The sequence below is a fragment of the Rattus norvegicus genome, chromosome 1, assembly GCF_036323735.1.
Source record: "Rattus norvegicus strain BN/NHsdMcwi chromosome 1, GRCr8, whole genome shotgun sequence".
NCBI classification, from domain to species: domain Eukaryota; kingdom Metazoa; phylum Chordata; class Mammalia; order Rodentia; family Muridae; genus Rattus; species Rattus norvegicus.
Genome location: NC_086019.1, coordinates 104,063,179 through 104,077,717, shown reverse-complemented (window position 1 = coordinate 104,077,717; position 14,539 = coordinate 104,063,179). Strand labels below are relative to the sequence as shown.

The following is a 14,539-nucleotide window of genomic DNA, read 5'->3' as shown; positions in this document are numbered from 1 at the left end:
AAGCCAGATCTAGTGGTACAGGCCTGACATCTCAGATTCTCAAGAAGGCCAGAAGCAGGAGGATGACAAGCTTACAGCGTGCCTAGGTTACAGAGTAGGTTCAAGGCCAGCCTGGACAACAGTGAAAACCTGTCTCAAAATAAAAAGTGAAAGAGGGCTGGAGACGGGGCCCAGTGGGAGAGCCCCTGCCTAGAATTCCCCAGTGAGGGGCTGGGGGTGTGGCTCAGTGGGAGAGCCCCTGCCTAGAATTCCCCAGTGAGGGGCTGGGGGTGGGGCTCAGTGGGAGAGCCCCTGCCTAGAATTCCCCAGTGAGGGGCTGGGGGTGTGGCTCAGTGGTAGAGACCCTGCCTAGAATCCCCCAGTGAGGGGCTGGGGCGTGGCCCAGTGGAAGAGCCCCTGCCTAGAATTCCCCAGTGAGAGGCTGGGGTGTGGCTCAGTGGTAGAGCCCCTGCCTAGAATCCCCCAGTGGTTAGTGGTAGAGCACACATTGGAGGCTCTAGATTCCTTCCCCAAATATTGCAAAAACAAAAGCCCAGCAATGACACAGCCCTGAGAAAGATGTTCCTGGCTGTACCGCCAGGTGCCAAAACCCAACCATAGGACAGCACTGAACACTGTGGTTCTCATTTCTGAGAAGAAAGCAGGCTGAGGCCATGGCTTGGTGGGAAACTGCTTGATGTACAAAAGACCAGCGTTCATTTGAGCTCCAGTGCCAGTGGAAAGGCCAGGCATGGTGGTGCACATCTGTCATCCAGTGCTGGCAAGGAAGCCAGGGGGATACATGAATCTATGAGGCTTGCTGACCAGTAAGCCTAGTGATCTGTGCCCAGACAGAGAGCCCACTTCAAAAGACGGTAGAGAGTAGCTATGGAAGGCACCTGGCATCTACTTCTGGCTTCCACATGCACATAAACACCACACACACACACACATTCGCACGCACGCACGCACGCACGCATGCACACACGCACATGCATGCACACAAGCAAAGGCCAGGTAGGACCCCGAGGACATGCTGGGGACATCAGCTTGAGGACTCCAGACGGGAAAGAGAGCTATCTGAGCCTGTGGGACTGTGAGTAGCTTTTGTCTCTATATGTTTATCTAGGTGTATCTTCTAGCTTTCCTAAATTAATCTGTATTCATTCTGCAATAAATAATTAAAAGATGCATTTACATAAGCCCAGAAAGGTATGAAAACAAATGTAAACAGTTATTTATATCTGGGTGGTGGGATGTGTTGATTTTTTTTAAATATGGATAATTAAAACCATTATTCTTTTTTCTTTTGTTGTGTGTTGGTTTGTTGATTGGATTTGACACATGATCTCTCTGTGACCTAGGCTAGCCTGGAACTCACTGTGTAGCCCAGGGTGGCCCTGACAGTTACCTTCCTGGGATTATAGGTGCACACTGCCATGCCAGGCCGGTGTTACACTTACTCTTAGAGCAGCTCCTGCCCGCCAGACGGCAGGCCCTTGATGGAGGTCAGGCCCACTGGTCTTTCTGCTCTGCACCCCAGCTTTCTTTCAGGGAGGTCAGCAGCCTCCACGGTGGTGTGCAATGGCGTGCAGACTGCCTAAGCAGTGACGAGCGAGGGCTCTTATTTCTCCTGCTATTTTTCATCCTTTGATGAGCTCCATTTTGTGGCAGAGGGTCTGCCCCCAGCGTGGGGCATGGACAGCCCAGCTGAGGCTGCAGCTGCAGAGATGGGGGGCAGACTTCAAGTGAACTGGTAGAAATGGTGAGGTGGGGCTGGAGATGTCTTGGATAAGGGCAGGTACAGTGGTGGTACTGCGTCTCAAGGTTCTCTGGTTTGCCCATTCTTGCTCCCCAGACACCCAGAAAGAACCCATCCTTCCCCTCGACCCCCCAAGCTTTGAATCTTTTTGGAGTCTGCCTCTTCGAAAGAGCTATGTAGGGCCACAGAGCCCTCTGCTGAGGACTGGGGTCTGGGACCTTCTCTGAGGGTGCCCTCCTCTCTCCCACCTGGATGACATGGATACAAGGCAGTCTACATGAAGACTTGGAGTTGACTTGATGCCTTTAAGGCAGTGGCCTTCAGCCAAATATGGTGATTCACAACTGTAGTCCCTACACACAGGAGACTGAAGCATGAGGGTCCTGCATGTTGGGGGCAACCTGGGCTATAGAGCAGGCTTAAGGGCAGCCTGAACTATAGAAAGAGTTTCAAACCAGCCAGAGATACAAAGTGAGTTCCTGACCCTATCTCAGACAGACAGACAGACAGACAGACAGACAGACAGACACATAGATAGAAAAGCAAAACAAAACCCAAGAACCAACCGACCAACAACAAAATCCTCAAGGGGGTGAGCACCGTGTCTGTGCTCACAGACGCTGTCTGCAGACAGCTGGGAGCTGGCTGGGGCACTGCTGAGCACTCGGCAACACTTAGGACAGCTCCACCTCAGCCTCCCCGCTGTAGAAAGACCTGTTCCAAATGTCACAGCGCAGAGGTGGGAGGCGGCTCCCAACAGCTCACTCTGCCACCAGCACAGCCCCTAGCCCCACCGAATGGGGAAGTGTGTGCAGCAGCCAAAAGACAGCTAAAGTCACCTGCAGCCTCCACCGACCACTGTGCCAGTACCAACCCTAAACCCCGATCCCCTCGGCCCCCATCATTCACCCAGTCAGTTCTCCAGGACCGGAAGGAACCAGCCCCCACTTTCTAGAAGAAGGCATTGAGGTTTTCTGGGAGATGCCATGTCAGGCCAACACAAGCGATGGTTAAGTTCCTCTCCTGGCTACCTCAAGGCACCCTGTCCTGTGGTGTGGGGGTGTGACAGGCACCCCAGGAAAACGTACACAGCCTACATGGAAATACATCGCAAAGGTGGGCGGGGCGAGGACGCGAGAAGCGGTGCGCAGACACCAGGAATTCTAGGATGAGAGGGATGAGAAGTGGGGCAGAAGCTTGCACCCTTTGTGCCTTGACCCACGGGCCAACCAGCGACGGAGGCGTGCTCACCTGAATGCTGTTCTCTTGCAAGTTCAGGTAGCGGGTATTGACGGGGATACTGGCTGGCACCTCGGCCAGCTCCCTCCGCGTGCAGATCACCCGGCTGGCCTGGTTGCTGCAGGAGCAGGCTGCTGGGCAGGAGGTGGCTGGCGGGGAGCCTCCTCCGGCGGCTGAAGTCACGGCCACACCGCCCCCACCGGCCCTCAGGGGTGGGGAGAAGAGCCACAGGAGCAGGAGAGCCCCTTGGGGCCAGGACATCCTACCAGGCGGCAGCAAGGGGCACGGGGAGCCTTGGATGTGGGCCTGCGCCATCCTCAATGTTCATACTCCGAGGGTACGCTGGGGGGCTGTGGGAAGAGAGAGCGTGTTGGTCAGTAAGCAACAGGAACTCAGGGTGCCCAGGATTCATCAGGCTCAGTTCCAACGGAAGCCCTCACCCCTGCACCAGAGCCAAAGGTACAGGGACCTGGCCTTCCTGTGCAGGACACATCCTCCCCTGGGCCATTCTGCAGAAAGGATAAATGAGGCCAGAGGACATTTGTGCCCAAGGTCACTTGGTTAGTAAATGGCAAAGTCAGCTAGATTCAAACTTAGGTCCTGCCAGGCCTGGGATTGCAGGGCTGCCTTTTCATCTGCTCCGAATGATGAAGCCGGAACATTGAAAGTTCCAGGCCAGCCTGTGCTAGAGCCAGCCTGGGCAGTGCAGTGAGACCTTGTTCAAAACTAAAAAGGCAACATGTGGCTGAGTGTAGGGCCCATGCCCAGCATGCCCAAGGCCCTTGCTTCCACCTCCAGCACTGTAAAAAAAAATAACTTTAAAAATTGCATCTTTGCATTGATTTCAGATAGACAGGTGAGTGTGTAGAGATAGAGGAACAGACGGACAGTGAGGCAAAGGCTGAAAGGTTGCAGGTCTCCTAGGAGGCAGCTTCCCGTCCCTCCACGCCTCCCCTGCGGGTCTCCATCCAGGTGTGACAGTACCAGCCATGAAGGCTCATCTCGGTATTCCCTCTTCCCACCCTGGGGTCATCCCCCCCTCCACTCAGGGTCTGTCCTGTCCTAGACATGGAGGAGAAGTAATCGAGAGAAGATGGGCGGTAGTTGGGCTTCTGGCAGAGGCGGGAGGCTGTGGGGGCACCCTCACCCTGTGGCAGCACAGTTGGAGACTATAGCAGTGCCCCTGTGCCTCAAGATTGCAGGTGCTCCATGGGAGCACAGCCTGTGGCGGGACCCGTGCCAGCGGCTGTCGCAGGATAGGGCTGAGGGAGCTGAGGGAGTGGGAATGGGGCAGTAAGGATCCCCATGTCTGGGTCTGGGACACAGGAAGTCAGTGTCATTGTCACCACCACCCCCCAGCCTGTCCCCTGCTTTCCTGAGCCCCAGGGGGGAGGGACTCAGGCTAACCAAATGGCGCGCAGGAAGGACAGTGACTGCAGCCAGCACAGCAGGCGCCCTTCCTATGCATCAGCCGCTCAGCCTGTGGAAGGCGGAAGCTGCTGGGTTTTGTGTCAGGCCATGTCAAGGCCCACTTGATGGCAGAGGGGGTTTGGCCTCAGGACTTACCCTCTGGCTCCCAACGGCCCCCTCCACATGACATCCCCGAGTGCTCACACACATAGACTCCCCATGAGACAGGGAGGGGGGTCCCCATAAACACCATCACCCACCCACTCACACAAACAGCAGAGACAGACACACCCTCACACGGCTTCTCTAAATGCATGGACACAGGGCTGCCTGCCCCCCATGCAGGTGCGCATGAGCACACACACACACACACACACACACACACACACACACACACACACACACACACTTCTGCAGCCTCCAAGATTTTAACCCAGATAGAAATATGTGTGCCGCTGCCGCGGTGTGTTCGAGCAAGTGTGTGAAGGCAGGGCTGGGAATGGAGACAGAGATGGAGAGAGACAGAGAGACAGACTGAGAGGAAATGACAGAGATGGTGAGAGGCATGGAAACAGAGACAAAGATAGAAAAGGGAGAAGAAAAAAAAAAGACAAAGACAAAAACAGTCACAGAGATAGACAGAGGCCAAGAGACAGAGACCACGACAGAGAGGCAGAAACAGAGAAATAGACAAAAAGAGAGACAGAGATGGAGAGATGGGCCCAGGAGCAGAGACAGACAGAATCAGAGAAGCGGAGGCATAAGGAGCAAAGCAGAGACCGAGAGACAGAGGCCCCCCTGCCTCAGGGCTGGCCACCAGAAGCTGCTGCCTTACACTGGCCTGTCTCAGCAGGGGCCGGGGGTCTTTGTTCCCACCCATGTGGCTAGTGAGCTTTCTCCTCAGTCCACACTGCTCCACTATCCCCACTTCCTGATATTCTGGCAGTGACCAGCCAAGGGTCTGGTGCTGTGCTCACTGAGCCCACCATCCCCCAGGCCAGCGCCCGGGTCTCCTCCCCCACCGAGGCTGCCAGTGCACACCCCGTCGAGGCTTCTGCAGCAGCTCCCTTCCCTCCCCTCCCGCCTCTCCTGCCACCACCATCTCCTTGTCCTTGTCTCCCCACTCCCGGAGAACACATACTGAGGGACACTCACCCTGGCGGCTCGGCTTCCGATGGCCTTCTCTCTGTGCCCCAGGCCCCCCCCTCCACATGCCTGCAGTTGCCCCGGGGCCCTGCCACCCTAGCTTCCTACTGCTTCCCTTTGAGCTTGTGCTGGGGGGGGGGCGCAGGGGCTTCTTGGGTCTCCCTGCACCCCCCCCCCCGTCTGTCGCCCTCCCCACCCTCTAGGGGAGCCCGGCCTTCTTCTCTTGGCCACCACACGAGCAAAACCTTGCCTCCTCTGGTCCTGTGCCCACCACTTTAGTCCCCCCAACACCAGCTTCCTTTCTCTTCACTCACAGACACAGCCTCTGCCCCTCTCCCCAGCTCCCCGACTCTGTCTTGCCTCCCCGAGGACCACCAGACCCCTTGTCGGTCTGTCCTCCTCCTCCACTGTCCCTGTTACTCTGTCATTGCTGGGAGCCTGGCTCAGTCAGGTTCCCACTGTCGTCTGTCTGTCTGTCCTGGGGCCTGCCTCGTCGTCCCTCTCCCAGCTCTGCCTCGCTCCCTTTCTCTGCGATTACAATTTCTAGTCACACGGCAGTGCAGAGCCCAGCTCGCTCCCTCCCCGCCCCCTCCCTCCTTCTTTCTCTCCTTCCAGCGGGGAGGGCGCTCCCTCCCTCCTTCCCTCCACCCTCACTCAACTTCCCCCTCCCAGCCAGCTCGGCCAGGGGGGTGGCCTCCCCCTCCCCCGCTAATCAAAGGCTCCGTTATCTAATTAACCCGTTGGTTCTGGGCAGTCAGGGAAGGTCGGGGGAAGCGGGGGAGGAAGGTTGTCGGCTGGGCTGCCAGGGGAGAGGGGTTTGGACTGTGCCAAGCTAGAGCCTCATGGCAGGCACACACACACACACACACACACACACACACACACACACACACACACACACAGCAGCCTTGGCTGCAGAACCAGGCTGGGCTGCATGGACTCAATGCCGCTGGACCAAGACATCCCGCCTGCCTCATCGGGGTTCATCCTGGCAGTCCTGCATCTGCTCCAGGACCCCCCACTACCTCATGCAGCCACTGATTCCACCCCATTCCAATAGCCCAGCCAACCTATGCCAGCCAACTTAGGCCCATGTCACCATCAACCTTTCAGTGGGGGCCAGCACTCATTCTTGCCACAAAGAAAGCTATCCCTGATGCCACCCCACCCTGCCTCAGCCACAGACTAATACCCACCTCCTGGTGCCCTCTGCAGAACAGGCTGTGAAGCTACACTCTGCCTATTCACTTCATGTATCCTGTTATCTATCTATTCCTCCTTCCATCTGTCCATACATCCATCCATTCATCTATCTATCATGCACCAACCCACTCATCTATATATCCACCCATCAACCTGTTCCTCATCCATCTGTCCATCCATCTGCCCATCCATTCATCTACATATTCACCCTCTACTCATCTATCCATCCTCTCATCTATATATCTATCCTTCCATTCACCTACTTTTCGCTCTTTGTCCATCCCACCCTTTATAATCCTTCCATTTCTTCTGCTACCCATCCATCCATTCATAAGTTCACTTATCTACACATCCATCTATCCATCCCTTTGCCATCTCTCCATTTTTTTATCCATCCATCAACCATCCATTTATTGATTTATCTGTTCATCCATCCATTTATGTCTCTACCCATCCCTTTATGTATCCATCCATCCATCCATCCATCCATCCATCCATCCACCCATCCATTCTTCTACTTCTTTATCTCTGCCCATCTATCATCCCTTCCTTTCCCCCTTACTCTAGCTAAAACCTATTTATGAAGCCCCTACTATGTGCTAAGCACTGGAGCATATGCCAAGTGCTTATGTATGGGTACAAGGCTCAGCATACCATGGGCCACAAATGGAAGTAGTGCCGGTTAGAGCTCTGGGAAGGGGTGGAGCTGGATCCCTGAGTCTGCTTCTTTGCCCTGTGGCCTCGCTTCTGAGTTCTGGTGTCCTCCACTGTGAGGAGGTTAGTACAGGCTCCCTGCCCTAGCGGCTGGAGGCTGGGAGAGTAGTTCCCTGACACAGGCTTGCCTGTCTCAACACTAGAAAGCTCACACTACAGCTCAGCTCAGGCTCAGCTAGCTCCTGGCGGTCACTTCACCCCCGCCTGGACTCTGTTCCATAGTGTCTGGTCCCTCAAGTGGCCAGCCAGGTCCCTACTGCTCAGGGCCCTCCAGCGACTTCTGAATCACAGATAGAGGTTGGAAACCTCACTCTTCAGTCAGCCTCTGCTCTGACCTCCCTCCTGGGAGGGCGAAGCACCAGACGGGGGTGGGGGGGCAAGGCTTCGCAGTTGCTCTTCACTCTGCCTGTATCTTCACTCTGGCTGACACTGCTTTCTCACTGAACGGTGATGCCTGGTGCATTTCCTTTCTCCCTCCGGTTACTGGTACCTAAACTCTCAGACCATATCTACTGGAATGCACGATCCCCAAGGGTGGGGTCTCATCTGCTTTGGTCTCTGTTTGATTTCTGAAACCTGTGACAGATCCTGGTGCCAGGGAATGCCAGGTGAGGGAAGGGATGGGTGCACTGTGTCGATGTGGGCCTCACACCTTTCCTGGTAGGTTACACCTCTGCCTCTTGTCACAGACACACCTGCACCCAGTCCAGGCAAACACCAGTCTGGGACATCCATTCACCTGAAGTCTCGACTGCAGGAGGTCACTGCCTTTGGCTGGACACCTGTGTCTCAGGTCTCCCTCTCTCCCTTCCCCCTTGACACAGTACCTTCCGGCTGGTTAGATCCGGGTGCATTTCTGTGCGCCCCTCTAAATAACCTGTCACTGGGGGAGTCTCATCTTTGCTTGGAACCAGAACCCGCTCATGGAGCTACACACTGGCCAAACTAGTGCAGAGAGCAGCTAGAGGCGTTTTCTGCACACTCGATCTTAGCCAAACGGCCGAGAAGCGATAGAGGCTTTTTCTGAGTGTGCACCTGCGCCAGTTCTAGGCCCAGGCTGCATTCGAGCAGGCCCAGAGCACGCAGCTGTGAGTACGTTACCAGCACGGACACCACACCCTTCTGTAGTGTTTCTTGAAGAAAAAGTTGTTTCTCTAGGCAGCAGCCCTCTAAGAACTGCTGGCACTCCCCATTTCACAAACAGATAGGTTTAGACACCGGGTCAAGGTCCACTATAGAGTTAAAAAAGAGGCTATGCATGGAGGCACAGACTTGTTATCCCTGCTATGCAGAGGCTGAATAGAAGGATGGCAAGTTCAAGGCCAGCCTGGGCAACTTAATGAGATTCTGTCTCTAAAGAAAAACTGGGCTGGGGGTGTAGCTCAGCAGTAAAGCATGTGTCTAGATCCCCCATTGAGGGGTTGGGGGTGTAGTAGAGCTCCTGTCTAGTGTGCAAAAAAACCCCAGGGTCCAGGTGCTCAAGCAAGATGCTAAGCCCTCCTGCAACTTCCACTGCAAGTACTGCCAATACACACACACACACACACACACACACACACACACACGCACTCGCACACACACACACGTACACACACACACACAGACGCACACACACCTATCTATCCATCCTGTCTATCTATCCATCATCTATCATCTATCTATCTATCTATCTATCTATCTATCTATCTATCTATCTATCTATCTATCATTTTGGGATGAGAGGTCCATGGGCAAAGCGCTTGCTGAGTTCAGTCACCAGAAGCAATGTGGGCAAGCTAGACTTGGGGGTACCCTTGCACCCCAGTACTGAGGAGGAGGAGGAAGAAGAGGAGGAGGAGGAAACAGGATCCCTGGGCTTGCCAGTCGAGCCAGCCTAGCCAAATAAGTGAGCTCTGGGCCAATGAGAGACCCTGTTAAAAAACAAGGTGTATGAAGTTGATGAGCGGGCTTAGTGGATAAAGCTGCCTGTGGCCAAGCCAGAGAATCCGAGTTTAATTCGGGGAGAGAAGAGATTCCTGCAAGTTGTCCTCTGACCACACACACACACGCACACACACGCACGCACACACAAAACAATAAATAGCTGTTTGAAAAGAAGAAAAGCCAAAACCAAACCAACACTGAAACCAGAATCCACAGGTCCACAGTGCAGATCTCTGAGGAACACTGATGTTGACCTCTGGCCTTCACAGGACAGACAGACAGACAGACAGACAGACAGACAGACAGACAGACACACAGAGAGAGAGAGAGAGAGAGAGAGAGAAAGAGAGAGAGAGAGAGAGAGAGAGAGAGACAGAGAGAGAGAGAGAGAGAGAGACAGAGAGAGAGAGCCTCCAGGAGTCATCCAGGGACCACAGTGATAAGTCCCACAGAGGTCGCTATGATTTAGCTGGCCAAGTAGCCAACTGTTAGTCAGCTACAGCCCTGTCCTTCCTTCCTAGCCCCAGGGTGCCCAGCACAGAACACTCCACTGGCCCCTGGAAGGCTCAGCCACAGCCCCGCTCCCAGGTTGAGATGCTGACTCAGAGACACTGGCTGCGGCCAGGCAGGACTGCCTAGGGACAAGGCCTTGGCCAGGCCTTGAATGGAGAAGCCAGACAGCTGAGCAGGCTGGAGTGGGGCCGAGGACAGGGACCAGAGACCCCCAGGGTCCAGGTGCTCAAGCAAGATGCTAAGCCCTCCTGACACAGCTGCTTGCCCAGCTCCAGCTCCATCTTGGGCACAGTGCCTGAGAGGATTCAGGCAGATGGCAGATCGGAAACTCGGGGACCCAGGGGAGGCGGGGTGAGAAGAAAAGGGAGGCAGGAAGCATTCCTGTCGGTCACACTCCTGTGCCTGAGTAAGTTCATCAGGTGAGGACAAGAGAGGGAACTGCCTGCTGCAGGGTAGGCAGTGAGAGGGGTGGCAGTCAGAGCTAAAGGAGGACTTCCACAACTCTGGGTGGAGGAGAGGCTCCACAGCTCCTGGGACAGCAGCCATAAGCAAGGCTGGGAGAGGTGGACAGGTGGTCTAGGCTCTGGTGGAAGGAAATGAATGCAGACCAGCCCGCTCCCTGCTTGCGCACATCTCCAGGGCTTTCTTTCAGAGTAAGAGTGAACACATAACCCCCGGGCACTGATGTCTTCTCAAATGGGAGCAAAGGATCCTTGAGAAAAGGGCAGAACAGCGTCCTGAGTGTCCAGGGCTACTCAGGTGACCCCTCAGCACAGCCAGTATCTACAGCACACAGTGGCGACCTCTCAGGACATTCACAGGGGTGGTTCCTCCTCCCAGATCTGGTCTCTGTTCAGCTGACATGTCACCAAACCTCTATATGTAGCCATTTCCAGGTCTCTCAGCTGTCTGTCTCCCACTAGAAGGTGACAGGGGTCAGATGCCCAAATGCACAGGGCCCAAGCTCTGCTCTCATGCTGAGAGCTCATACACTACTGAGTAACAGCAGGCCAGAGGGTCACACGTGTGCAGGAGGGGTCTCCTCTAGCCAGCAAGCTACTGGGAAGTCAGGGACAGCATAATTGAGCCCTGGGAGCCCAAACCCGTCTCTTCTGTCTGGAGTGGAGAAGCTAGAAGTCAGAGTGGAGGCTGAGGTGATGGAGGCTGGAGGTAGTGGAGGCTGGTGGAGTGGAGGCTGGGGGCAGTGGAGGCTGGGGGCAGTGGAGGCTGGTGGAGTGGAGGCTGGGGCAGTGGAGGCTGGGGCAGTGGAGGCTGGGGCAGTGGAGGCTGGGGGCAGTGGAGGCTGGTGGAGTGGAGGCTGGGGGCAGTGGAGGCTGGGGCAGTGGAGGCTGGGGCAGTGGAGGCTGGGGGCAGTGGAGGCTGGGGGCAGTGGAGGTTGAGGCTGGAGCCCAAGTGACAGGAAGGGAGAAGAATAAAAAGACAACAGGCAAAACCATCAAACCCAGAGGCAGAGGAGGTGAAGAAGAGGAGGACCCTGTTCCTTTGTTGATCTGAAAGCCATTAAGGGAGACGCACAGGGCAGGTAAAGTCAGAGACGGGCCTTGAGTGCATAGCCGCCTGCCCAGCATTTGCCCTCATGCCAGGCAGTGGGTACGCACAGCCCAGCAGAGGGCAGAAGACTCTGAAAAGGAAGATGAAGCCTGAGTGTGATGGTTCAAACCTGTGACTTTGGCACTCAGGAGATAAGAGACAGGAGGATTGCTCTAAGTTCCAGGCCAATCTGGGTTGTACAGCGGAATCCTGTCTCAACCCCCCCCTCTAAATAAGAAACAAGCACACAGGCTGGGAGTGTGACTCAGTTGGTAGAGAGCTCACCTGGCATTTACCAGGGGCTCTGCTCCATCCATAACAGCAAATAAACCAGGCATGGGACATACAACTCTCATCTTAGCACTTGGGAAATAGAGGCAGGAGGATCAGGAGTTCAAGGTCATTCTGGGCTGCAGAGGGAGTTTGAAGCCATCCTGGGTTGCATAAGATTCTGTCTCAAAAGAATAGCCATGGGGTGGGGGGAGTGATAGGCCCTTGTCCTGCGCCGCCATCAATCTGCCCTTGCTGGCATTGCCTGCTGCCCCTATGGAGCAATGGGCACAAACCGGCACTATTATGTAACAGAGCTGGAGGTTAGGGATGGGGACACAGCAGCATGGCAGGGACCTACAGTTACAGGGCAGGGCAACTATGACATTCTGACATGGCCCTGCCCAATGGAGTTCTGGAGTTAACAGAAAGGTCCAAGCCACGTGAGAGAACCCAGTGCCCACCAACCACAGCTGGCCACTGAGCCCTCCCCAGCTGGCAACCGTGACTACAGTTGAAATATACTTCAACTTACACTCCTGTGCCTTCTGTGGGCTGTGGTGATGGGTGGACATGACCTCGCCCAGCCTGAGCTCGCCACTCACTTGAGAAGGATTTAAACATCAGTGGTAGCAGGACATGTGGCTTGGCACAGCCAACCCCCAGCCCTGGCTGGAGCTGCCTCTGCTTCAGTTCCCATAGCATGGTAGGACATTGTCTCCTACAGGGCTCTTGTGGGGGAAGATCTAGGCCTACCAGAAACCCATGTGACAGAGCCATGGCAGCCCATTTCACAGAAGAGTATTCTGAGGCCCAAGGTTAATGTAGTCCTACTGGACAACCACACACAAGCGGGCTTTCTGGTAGAATGAGGACTTCCAAAACCTGTTCCTTGGGGAAGAGAGGGAGCACTTACATTTGAATCTGGAACTAGTGGATATTGAAATGGCGTTAACTGGACAAGCTCTAGCGGAGGCTGTGGGGCCTGTGACTGTTTTGGGGAAACGAAGGGTGCTCTAGCAGCTGAGTGTGGTGTCTCAGACCTAGCATCTCGGCATCTGGGAGACAGGCAGAGCTGGGAGTTTGAGGTGAACTTGCCCTGTGTTTGAAACCTTGTCTCAAAAGGGAAAACCCAAAGGTCACAGTGAAGGCAATAAAAATCCCAAAGTCGTGGGAAACAACACCCTTTCCCAGACACACATGAGCATCCAGGCTGCGCACGGCTCCTTTGTGTGCAGGCCGGGAGGAGTGGGGTTCTGTGTTTCCCCGAGGGGCAGCCAGAGATTCTGTCTCCCTCTATCCATGCCTGTGCTGTAAACCCTCTGCCTCACCCTGTCCAGGGCTGTGGCTCAGGGTGGGCTGTGTTTGAACTTAACCCGCCACCATGACTAGCCCGCTATGTGGCCTTGGAAAGGGATTGCCAAAGCCTTACCTGTTCATAGGGGACACCCCATTTCTTCAATGGGCTCTGATAAAATCTTTTTGTAAGAAACTACCCTCTTCCATCTCTCAGACTGTCTCCTGGGAGGAAGGGTTGGGGGAGGGGAGCCTTATTGAGCCCAGACTTATTCTCTAGCTCTTTAATGGCCCCCAAGTCCCCCACCCCACCCTACAAAGCTAACACAAAGGAAGACAGGCACAGTACAGGTCCCTCAGTGACTGCTACATTTGAATGTACCATTCATATTTAGGGTTTTTTTCTTTTTTTGACAAGATGGCCCAGGCTGCCCTCAAACTCATGACAACCTTCTTGTCCCAGACTCTTGGAAAAAGTGACAGTTTATTTTCTCTGGCCAAGCTTCCCCATTCCATGACTCAGCCCCTACCCCATATGGAATTCCATCATTTCTGACTGGGTTAGAGATGTTCATATGTTGGAGAGCGGATCCCCTAGGACCATAGTCCTGGTCTCCTTCCCACAAACAGATCCCTAATAGACTTATTGTCAAAGCCCGAGCCAGCCCGGAACCCCGAGTCCTCTCAGGGGTTCTGGGTATGAGCAAGCGTGAGAGACAGAGAGCCCCAAATTATGAAACTTTCTTGTTTAAAGTGCTGTGATGTGGGGCTGGTGAGGTGGCTTAGCAGGTGAGGGCATCTGTTACCAAACCTGAGGCACTGAGCTCCATCCTGGAACCCATGTGGTGGAAAGAGAGGAAAGATGTCAGTTGTCCTCTGACCTCCACATGCACACCAGGCATACACACACCCTAATAACTAAATACTCATAACAATTAAAAAAAATTGTAGGGTCGTAAGCAGGGCAGGGGAAATGGGTGGGTAAGAGTGCTTGCTCCCTTGCCCTGGAGCCCTGTGGAGTTTCCAGGACTCACACATGGCTCCCAGACCTCTGTAAGTCAGTTCCAGACATCCAATGGCTCCTCGGGTGCTAGATACACATGTGGTGCAGTTCCACAGATGCAGGCAAAACAAACACACATACGTCTCAAAATACATAAAGCACTAAGAATTGGACCGAGGTCTTCTTGCCTGTAGGCAAGCCTTTTCTCACCAAACCGTGCCCCAGCTTCTCTTGCTGGTAGATTCTAGATGGGAATTCTACTGTTGAGTCATGCCCAACTGGGAGATTTTAGACAAAAGCTTACCACCGAGCCACATCCCCGGCCCCTCCCCGGGAGAGTCTAGGCAGCAGATCTACCTCTGAACCACGCCCCTCGTGCATTATTGAAGGATTCTAGACAGGGGCTGTACCACTGAGCCGCATCCCAGGCCCTCATTGGGGGATTCTAGGCAGAGGATCTACCTCTGAACCATGCTACGGTCCTTTTTTTTATAGATCTATTTTTACTATTTTATGTGTATGGGTGTTTT

The 14,539-nt window shown here is 54.5% G+C and overlaps 1 protein-coding gene across 2 annotated transcripts in view; it reads right to left on the bottom strand.

Annotated features, from left to right (window-relative positions):
* Positions 1-14,539, bottom strand: part of Lrrc4b (leucine rich repeat containing 4B) — a 34,274-nt gene that overhangs the window by 15,114 nt on the left and 4,621 nt on the right. The window contains exons 1-2 of one of the 2 annotated variants that reach the window (NM_001271081.1): positions 5,546-5,590; positions 2,993-3,330 (exon numbers count right to left, since the gene is read on the bottom strand). In NM_001271081.1, coding sequence (NP_001258010.1) covers positions 2,993-3,295 — 303 coding nt within the window. In that variant the 5' untranslated portion in view covers positions 3,296-3,330; positions 5,546-5,590. Of the gene's footprint in view, positions 1-2,992; positions 3,331-5,545; positions 5,591-14,539 lie in introns of those variants that run through there. The other variant, XM_006229055.4, reaches the window with a different exon arrangement.